General features: G+C 43.0%; 1 protein-coding gene across 1 annotated transcript in view; it reads left to right on the top strand.

The window, feature by feature from the left end:
• Window positions 1–118: 118 nt before the first annotated feature.
• The window catches only part of DUSP22 (dual specificity phosphatase 22), a gene marked incomplete at its 5' end in the record, with an annotated part of 59,480 nt that continues 49,493 nt past the window's right edge, over window positions 119–10,105 (top strand). Inside the window, one exon of the mRNA XM_006753212.2 lies at window positions 119–229. Coding sequence (XP_006753275.2) covers window positions 119–229 — 111 coding nt within the window. The remainder of the gene's footprint in view (window positions 230–10,105) is intronic.

Below are 10,105 nucleotides of genomic sequence, written 5' to 3'. Positions count from 1 at the left end.
CGCACCCTTCGCGGTGCCGGTCGCCGTTCCGCTGCCCCTCCCCCGCCGCCGAGCTCGGCGCTGCGGTCCCCTCCCCGTCACAGCCGGCTCTGGAGGCGTCGTCAGGTGTCGGCAGTAAATCGGGAGATCGGTTGTCTTACAGTCTCTAACCTTCTCCGCAGATTTTGTGTATTTGTCGTGTGCACAGACACGTCCTGTGGACCGAGAACTGACAGGCCCCAGTCCTCAGGTGCTTTAAACGCCGCCTGTGGGGGCGGCGCGGCGGTGGGAGCACGGGCTCCGCGGAGGGGCCTAGGTCTGTGCTGCTGCGACCAGCCCCACCCGAGGGCCGCGGGCTGCGCGGGCCGTGCCCGCTGGACATCGGTGCAGCGCTGCTCCTGCCTGCCCCGCCGCCTGCCCGCCTTTCTTCCCAGGCTGTGGGCTGGTTTTGTACCGTTCCTGCCACTGGTAGGAGGTGGTAGGAAAGGTACCAGCTCCTCAGCTGCGAGTTGCCTGGGGTGTATGTATTCATGGCAAAGGTTCTGTGATCTGGTACTGGTGGCTTAAAGGAAAGATTTACAGAACATTTTTAAAAGCCCTCAACAAAGACAAGTTCACAGATCTGTGAGATGGACCTGGATCGGAGAGTAGCTTCTGGTCCGCTTCTCTTACCCCTGGAAGCCCACTCACTCACTTCTCCACACACTCAGCACTCACGTTCGGTGGATGTAACACGGTGGCTTTCTTTTTTGATTTGTCTCCATACTGGGGTCAGCAGTGACCTGGTTCCTGTAGCTGGAGTGTCAGAGGTCAGGTAGGGAGTGTTAGGCGGCAAGGTGGGGAAGGAGACTTACAGCAGAAGTAGTCCTGTGTACCTTCCTAGCTCTCCACCTACCTGCTCACATTGTTTCTTGTGTTCTGCAGATCCAGTTGATGAAAGAACTACTGTGTGTTTTGGGCTTGCATACCTGAGGGTTTTTTGGGAACCAGAATTGTATTCATTGTGTGTGGGTGTTTTTGTTGGGGGTTGGGGGAGTGGATGGTGGGGTAGTGATCAAATTTGCGAACAGACTTTGGCTTTTGGATAACCACTTGCACTGTGTCCCCATTAGTACTGGAATCCATCAGCACCACGAGTCTTCTGCTTATTAAATTAACACAGAACAACAGTAAAGGCGCTTGCATAAGTTTTGGGCCCTGTCTGCTTTCCCATTAACTGTGGTCATACCTCTGCTTTCCTTTGGTTCTTGCAACCCTTTTTCCCACTTAAATTGCTTCCTCTCCAGCTCTTTCAGCATTTCATTTATTACATTTATATTATAACTCAAAGAACATATTTCAAAATACAAATGATTGCCCAAGGGTTCAAAATTAACTTAAGGCGTTTCAGTAAAATGTCATATCATAAATTTACCCTTCAAAGAAAGTAATAGATTTCTTGATGATGTTATTATCCTAACCATCTTGTGTTATAAATAGAACCACTATCTCCAATGTAGAGATGGCGAAACATACAGACAGATTTAGAAACATCCTTAATTCAACAAATATTTATTGTGTACTTGCTATCAGGTGCTGTGCTATTGGAGCAGGTGGGGTGAAAGTGTGATGGTCATGATACAGACAGAACCTTCAGTATAGACCAGCGATTGCCCAGTAGAAATATGTGAGCCGAGTATTTAATCTAGATTTTTTAGTAGCCGCATTAAAAAAGTAAACAGAAACAGGTCAAATTAAAGTTAGTAATATATTTCATTCAAATGAAATATATTCAGAATTTTGTCATTTCAACATGTATCCAATATATAAAATTATTTATAGAATGGTTTACAGTTTTATGTACTACGTCTTCAAAGTCTGGTGTATATTTTATATTTAAATCACATCTTATTTTAAGTACTCAGCCAGAGGTGTGTATGTATTACTGTATTACACAACGTGTGTGTGTGTGTGTGTGTGTGTGTGTGTGTGTGTGTGTGAGAGAGAGGGAGAGAGAGAGAGAGAGAGAGAGAGAGAGAGAGAGAGAGAGAGAAAGAGAGAGAGAGAGAAGGCCCGCATAAACACAGTGTGGGGAGGAATACAAGCTCCAGGATAAGATGGGCAATTTCAGGAGCCTGGGGTGAGTAGATGTGATGAGAGAAGACTTGAAGTGTCATTCAGGCCAGGCCATGGATCCTGTTGGGGTAGAGATGTTTAAGCTGAGATCAGAATGTATTACTCAAAGTTATAAGGTTAGTTAGTGGCAAAGTAGGTTGCCAGAAGCCAGAAATTAAAAGCCTTAACTAGAGTTTGTTCATGTCTTATTGTGTGACTTGGAATTAGGCTTCATATTTTCCCTATCTATAAAAGAAAAAATAAAGGTTGATTGGCAGGATCAGTGGAATTATTATAAGGTGCTAACCATAAAAATGCTTTTCTAAGCACTTTTATAAGTAATGTATAATGCCCTTCAAACTGAAAACGTAATCTACAGTATGTATGTCCTGAGGTTACTGGGACAAGATTTCTTTCCAATCTGTCAAGTTAATTATCCTTGACCAAAGAAAACTTATGAACTAAACAATGCAGATTCCATTCTGACTGCTTGGCATTTTTATTTTTATTTTTTTAAAATATATTTTATTGATTTTTCACAGAGAGGAAGGGAGAGAGATAGAGAGTTAGAAACATCGATGAGAGAGAAACATCGATCAGCTGCCTCCTGCACATCTCCTACTGGGAATGTGCCCGCAACCCAGGTACATGCCCTTGACCGGAATCGAACCTGGGACCTTTCAGTCCGCAGGCCGACGCTCTATCCACTGAGCCAAACCGGTTTCGGCTGCTTGGCATTTTTACTGATATTTCATGCCCTCAGGGAAGATCTTATCCATATGTTCCAGTCTCTGGGAGAACACCATGCCCATCTCAGTTGGATATATACAGTGTGTTACACAGAGTGTCTAAGGGAGAAAGGCTTCTTTGTTCTGGCCAATTGAAGACGATGAGGAAATACAGAAAGAGAACACAGCAATTGTGATCTCTTATTTTTTTGAGCCTCATATTATGTGCCTGCAGTTTGTAAAATCTAAGCCTCACTACGGCCCTAGGAGGTCAGCCTGTCTTTTCCTTTTTGTACAGATTGGAAATGGAGACTTGTACAGATTGGAGAGATGAAGTAGTATGATTAAGGTTCTACCAAATGCTAGGAAGTGGCAGGACTGAGTTTGGAACCCAGTTCCCACTGATTTTGAAGATAGGAGAAGCCTTTCCTTTGACCTGGGGTGCCAGTTCAGCCCACATTCTAAGGATGCTAAAAAATAACTTGAGAAAGCTACCCAGAGTTCCAAATTAATTGCAAAATAGGAAAGCCACCTCCTCTCTTTCTTCATGTTTGACATTGATAAAGCAAAAGGAGGGAAAGGGAGGCAACTAAAACTATCATTTCATTCCCTTTTGTGCAATTCCCAAATAGATTCTCTGAACTGGTCAAATTTATAATCACTAATGAGCTTATTGTATGCTGGGGCAAATCTTGAGACTTTACCTCTGATCCTCACCACAGCCCTGTATAGTAGGTACTGTTATTTGTATTCCTGTTTTACAGATGAGATACACAGAGTTTAAGTGACCAGCCCAAAGTTACCCATTTGGTGAGTGGCAGAGCCTGGGCTCTAAGCCAGATGATAGGTTCATAGCCATAACACAGAGTGCCTCTCTGTGCTGCTAAAAGGGTCAAACTAGTACAGTGGTCGGCAAACTCATTAGTCAACAGAGCCAAATATCAACAGTACAATGATTGAAATTTCTTTTGAGAGCCAGATTTTTTAAACTTAAACTATATAGGTAGGTACATTGTTATTAACTTAATTAGGGTACTCCTAAGGCTTAGGAAGAGCCACACTCAAGGGGCCGAAGAGCCGCATGTGGCTCGCGAGCCTCAGTTTGCCGACCAAGGGACTAGTACATGTCTCAGTGAGGATTGGAGTGAAACTGAACGCAATTGCATGCAAATATCATGTTTCTGTGGAGCCTTCTCAAACTCCTAATGGACTCAAAGTTCTCTCAAGTGTCTAAACCCCCAAATCTTTTGGGGAGGACCTATAAAGAAAATGACTATCTCATTATCATCTTATTAGTCTTAAGTGGTAATGTAATACCCCATCAAAAACAAATACCCATTTTTTCTAGCCAGCATTATATTGGAGAAACCGGCCCAAATGCGTCTCTAAATGTACGTTTTTATCTTGATCAACCTGAACTAATGACCTAGAAGTGGGCTAATATGTTACCTAGGGTAGGATCTGAGAGCATCTTCTGGCTTAAAAGACAGTTCATCCAGCACCCAGCTGCCCAGTCTGGTAACCTCTTCCTTCCTCCCACTCTGCTCTGTGTCCTCTAAAAGCAACCTTCTGGGTGAAAAGGGATGTTGTCCTAGTATTTCATGGGAAACTTGCTTATGATAATAGGAGACAAATACTTCAATTAGTGCATCACTTTTAGATGAGAAGCCCACTATTGTAAAAGAAAGAGGGACAAGCTACCAGAAAGCCTGTCTTAGAGTGTCTCTCACTCTGCTGCTTCATGCTGCAATCTTGAACAAGTCACTGAATGTCTTTGTTTTTTTATTTAAAGAAAAACAATTTTAAATATAACAATGTTACATGCAATCAAGAAAAATGATCTTATGTAAAATATTACATACAATAAACAATATTTCAAGAATAAAAGGATTATAAGTATAATAATATTACCAAAACTGTACTAACATAGTATATCACAAAAGTTGTAGGAAATATTAAAAATCTGCAAATAACAGGATTACTTCTATTATATTCTAGTATATTTTTTCTCCTCTGGCTCTATTTTGGTTCATTAGTTTGTGTTGTTCATTATATTCCACAAATGAGTGAGATAATATGATATTTATCTTTCTCTGACTGGCTTATTTCGCTTAGCATGATGCTCTCCAGGTCCACTGCTGTTGCAAATGGTAAGGGTTCCTTCTTTTTTACTGTGAATGTTTCTGAGCTTTGGTTTCTCTATTCCCTCGATTCATAGGGATGGTGGGTAGCTTATCTAGTCTCCTATTTGCTCTAAAATGAGTTTAATGATACTTCCCCAAGTTTCTGCCCAGATTCTTGAGAGAAGCAAATGAGAATTGATTAGAAGACATTTTTAAAAGCTGTAAAGTGCAAATCTGCACTTGAATTTGGCACATCAGTAGTTACAGTAGTGATGGCATCTGCCTTGAATATGGTCGACACCTGTGGTAGCATAGCTCTTTTCTCCTTAGGATGATACGGGAGTATAGTTGCTAAAGGAGTGCAGTTCAAGGGGAAACAGCTAAGGGGATATGCCCCCAAGGCAGAGACAAGGGTTTCTCCGCCTCTGCAGTATTGAGTTTGAGCTATAGCATTCTTTGTTGTAAGGATTGTCTTGTGTACTATGTGGGTGATTTAGCACTATCCCCAGCCTCCACCCACTAGATGCCAGTAATCCCCTCCCCCCATGTCACAACCAAAAATGTGTCCAGGTATTACTGCTAGATGTCCCCTGGAGGGCAAAATCATCCCTCTTTGAGAACCACTGACTTAGGGTTCTTCGCTCAGAATCTCCTGACGTCTGTGTTATCTGGAACCCAATCATTCCTAAAAGGCCGAAGAGGGCCTAAGAGGTAAAGAAGCACTGTGTAGTATGGGAAGAAGCTAGAAGGTCAGACATCTTTGTGCTGTTAGATGCTGCAGTTTCCACATGGCAGCACCTGACTTTACTTCCTTCATAATCTATTCAGTTGTCCATTTGCCCAGTCATCAAATTATGTTATTGAACACCTCCTATCGTCCAGGCACTGTGTTAGACCCTGTGGGAAATAAATGTGCCATCCAAGTTGGTCTGAAGCAGCTTACAGAGAGGACTCCCTCTGTGGGAGGCAAGTGTACTGTGAGTGGCACCTGTACAGTTGTGTCTGTGGGGCTGATGGACAGATGGCGCTGTGTTGGTGGTCTCTCTATCCTCTCAACACTACTCCCTGCATATTTTCTCTTTTCAGCATTACAGATTCATTTCATATTGAAGGAACAGATGCTTACGACATGTAAGTGCACGCAAGAGTCTTCTCAGATTCTTTCTTTTGTAAGTGCAAACTGGTTAACTTCTTAGCCAAATGGCATTAAGAAAGTCTGTGACATTTAACCCTTCAGGAATCCCCCAGAGTTCTCCTCCTCACCCGTGGCTTTAAAATTCAGAAAGTCCTTTCTGACCTAGGGAGAATTATAAGCCTTCCTCCACCCCCATTACCTTGTACTACTGCTTGATCAGGAATTTTCTCCCTTATATTTGTTTGGGTGGTGGTCTTAGATTTCATGGCATCCTGAAATACTAAGAAATTTTTAAAAAGTAATCTCAAAATACTTCCTGCCTTAGAAATAGTATCCTTTTGTGTTTTAAAATCTTTCTTGCAGCTAAGGATTTGATTTTATGCATTTCTGTATGACCAGTGTTAGTAAGGTGTGGATGTGAACAATATTGATCAAGAGGAGCCATCAACCATGGAAAATTTTTAGCATGGTCTCAAAGTATTACTGCAGAAGGAGTCTACCTTTCATTACCTATCTCTAGACAGTCCTTTAACAAAAATAAGAATCTTTTGACCAGCAGTGTCAGCATCTTCCTTCAGTGATTATCTCTTCATGTGCCAGACTTAGTGGCAGGCTTTTGGGACACAGCAGGGCACAAGACCCTGCTTCAAGGTCAGTCAGAAAAATAAACAAATAAAATAATTTTAGGTCTTGATAAATGCGATGAAGAAAATAAAACAGGGTGATATGGTAGAGGTGTTAGGGAGTTAGGTGGTCAGGAAAGACCTCCCTAGGAGCTGTCATCTCATGGGAGACCTAAGCAACAAGGAACCACCTAGGTGAACAACAGGGAGAGAATATCCTTGGCAGAGGGAAGGAACAGTTATTTCCAAGGCCCAAAGGTGATTAGGACCAATTCTGTACTTATTCTTTTAGAGTCATAGAATATTCCCAAATTGCATTTACTAACTTCTTTCCTTAATCTGTCCTTACTTCCTACCAGGTGTGAGTTCACTGTACATGCTGTCCCAGGTGAATTCTCACCTCTTCCCTGGGCTCCTCTACAAGCATCTGTCTGCTGTAAAATTATTTTGTTTCACTTTATTGTCTCCTTTTTTGAACTTAGATATTATTAGTAACAATAATATTGGGGAAATAGGGTTAAATTTTTTTTTATTTTTTAAATTATATTTTATTGATTTCAGAGAGGAAGGGAGAGGAAGAGAGCGATAGGAACATCCATGATGAGAGAGAATCATGGACTTTTTTATTTTTAAGTTTGAATTACAGTTTTACGTTTGATTGGTATAGAAATTTAAATATTTATGGGCTTTTATTCCTCTAGAAAACAAAAATTGAGTTTTTCTCCCTGCAAATGGTCCTCCAGCCGTCCTTGATCTTGTTTTGTAATTTTATGTGGCAGAAACTGAGATTGAGAAATTTGCTTTTTATTTCCAGCCCTTGAAACTCTAGCTTACTCTTCTGGTCTGGAAAATTGAGTTAAAAGTTTTTCTGACATAACTCTGTTGTCTCCTTATATTACTTAAAAATATTTTAACTGAATACAGAATGTGCATCTTAAATGACTTTAGTAAGTGGGCTTCTTGATTTTAGTAAGCTCAGATCTCTGCCTTTGCCAACTCTTGCCCTGGCATCCCTTAGGGTGCTGCTTTCCTCAGCCCAGCCCAGGGCCCCAGCCAGGTTTGGGCTGAGGAAAGCAGCACCCTGAGGGATGCCAGGGCAAGAGCTGGTTCACTGACCCCAAAGGGAAACCAGCCAGCGCAGAAAGGGACACAATTTCATCTCACAAGTTTCATTCACCATTGTTTTCATATCTCTCCTTTCCTTGCTTTGACTTCTCCCACCCTATACACTTGCTTATTTGTTCATTGAAAAAAACATTTATTTGAGTACCTACCAATCTAGGGGAAACCATTTGAGTTTAGATAAAACATATGTGCAGGCAGCAGGTAAATTAGACTGTTGTGGGCTATAGTCAGCCTGCATTTGTGTTTTCCTTATCTATCGCAATGTTTAAGATTGTTTTTCTTAATGTAGTTGACAGTGTTTGAAAATTGGGTTGTTTCCCATAAAATCCAGATGCTGGGTTGGGGGGCCTGGCCTGTGTCTTCCTTGGATGAGGGGAAGATGAGTGAAGGTGCTAGGCATAGGGCAGAGGCTGTAGACATGGCAACCTTGGTCCTTGCAGGTCTCATTTGCTGAAGTGTCATATGTAGGTGTCATCCTGATAGCTACTTGGAGCCCTAAGAAGATTTTAATCTGGAATAACCACATGATGAGCTTTGCACCTTGGAGATAGGTTGAGGAATCTTGGGAGTTGTCAAGTCCAGAGGTAGGGAGATGTCTAGGAAGCTGTTGCAGTAAGTCAGAAGGGAGGGCTGAAGAAGCTGAACACAGGAACTGCACTAACGTTTCAAAAGAAGCAAATAAATGTGTGTGTCTGTGTGTGTGGGTTGGGGGGGGGATATTTGAGGAGTATGTTGAAGGAAGTGCTAAGTGAGGCATAAGTGGAGACCAGAGGAGGGAGGAGCCTCCTGTCAGTAACCTCCAACTGGTCAGTGAAGTACCGGTGGGGCTGCTGCTTTCAGGGTTGGGTAGGACTTTGCTAATTGGTGACTTGCCTGATGGTCTGTGAAGCTCAAGTGCATTTGTGTGTTTTTTCTGGATTCAAAGGCCTACATCAGGGTATGTGGTCTCAACAAGAACCCAAATGTGGCTGCTTTATATAGAGTAGGTCAGGCTCTACAGTGGTTTGTGCATGTGCCATCAGTTTTTAACAAGGCAAAGATGCTCAATGAAATCCATGCCCTGAAGAGCATCACTGGGTGCTGCTTTCAGATCTCTTAGTGGAAGTGGTCGAAAAAGAGGAAGTGTGGAGCAGAGCCGGGTACAGGGTAATGGTGTTCCATGAGAGTGTTGCCTGGGCATTGGGGGTCTGTAGGGAAGTGTCATCAAGACCTGTGTGCTGTGTGCACTGGGAAATCGGTCTGGTGCTGTAGCTTCTGCAGCAGTGTCCCTAATTGGACTTTAGAGTTTCCATAGAAAGTATTGGCAAGACAAGAATGAGTTTCTGGTTTCGTGTTTTTCAAAGTGTGAAAAATACAGTCCCCGTTCTCATCTCATATCTACTGAACCATTTTATTTGGGGGCTGGGGCTGGGAGCTTGTCCAGAAATTTGAATTTTTAACAGATTCTGGTGGATAGTTTGGTTTGAAAACACTGTCTTAGGGAAGTAGACGTTTAGGAGCAAATGTATGTTCGTAATTAACTTGCCCGTTTAAACAGTTATTCATTCATTTAACAATTTTTGGTTGAATGATAATCATGGGCCAAGCCCTGAGCCAGGAGTTGGGTGTGCAGCTGTGAGTGACAGGATGTGTTTGCTGCCCATAAAGTTTTCCAGCCCAGCAGAGGGCACAGACCTTCACCTTGTAGTGCCCCGTGACAGCATCTCTACGAGGGGAGCACAGCAGACTGTGAGCACTGAAGCAAGGGTCTACTCCAGACTTGGGGATCAGGACAGGCCTCCTTTGGGCATGAGACATAGCTGCCTAACAGTGGGAGCAGCATGCACAAAGGCCTCAGACAGCAGAGGGTAAGTTTGCTAGAGCTGTGAGAGAAGCCTTGCATGTGCAGCAGGTGTAGAGGGTGGTGGAGGGTGGATGTAAAAGGAAGAGTCATGGAGAATCCTGGTCTTTCAAGTTCCACAAGTCAATGGGCACCAACATGCAACCATCAGTGGGTTATTTGGGCAGGCTTACTATTGGCCATGAGAAGGCAAGAGCCTGGAGACAGGGATGCTCACTTGTGCGTGCTGTCCATCTAGAGAGGAGCTGGGAGTGGATGTGGCAGGTGACAAGCCTGAGCTGTGCTCCAGCTACTCTGCTGACGATTCAGCCTCTATACCAGCCGTGGGCAAACTACGGCCCGCGCCGGATCCGGCCCGTTTGAAATGAATAAAACTAAAAAAAAAAAGACTGTACCCTTTTATGTAATGATGTTTACTTTGAATTTATATTAGTTCACACAAACACTCCATCCATGCT

The sequence above is a fragment of the Myotis davidii genome, unplaced genomic scaffold (genome assembly GCF_000327345.1).
Source record: "Myotis davidii unplaced genomic scaffold, ASM32734v1 scaffold390, whole genome shotgun sequence".
NCBI classification, from domain to species: domain Eukaryota; kingdom Metazoa; phylum Chordata; class Mammalia; order Chiroptera; family Vespertilionidae; genus Myotis; species Myotis davidii.
This window is presented reverse-complemented; position numbering and strand designations above follow the sequence as displayed.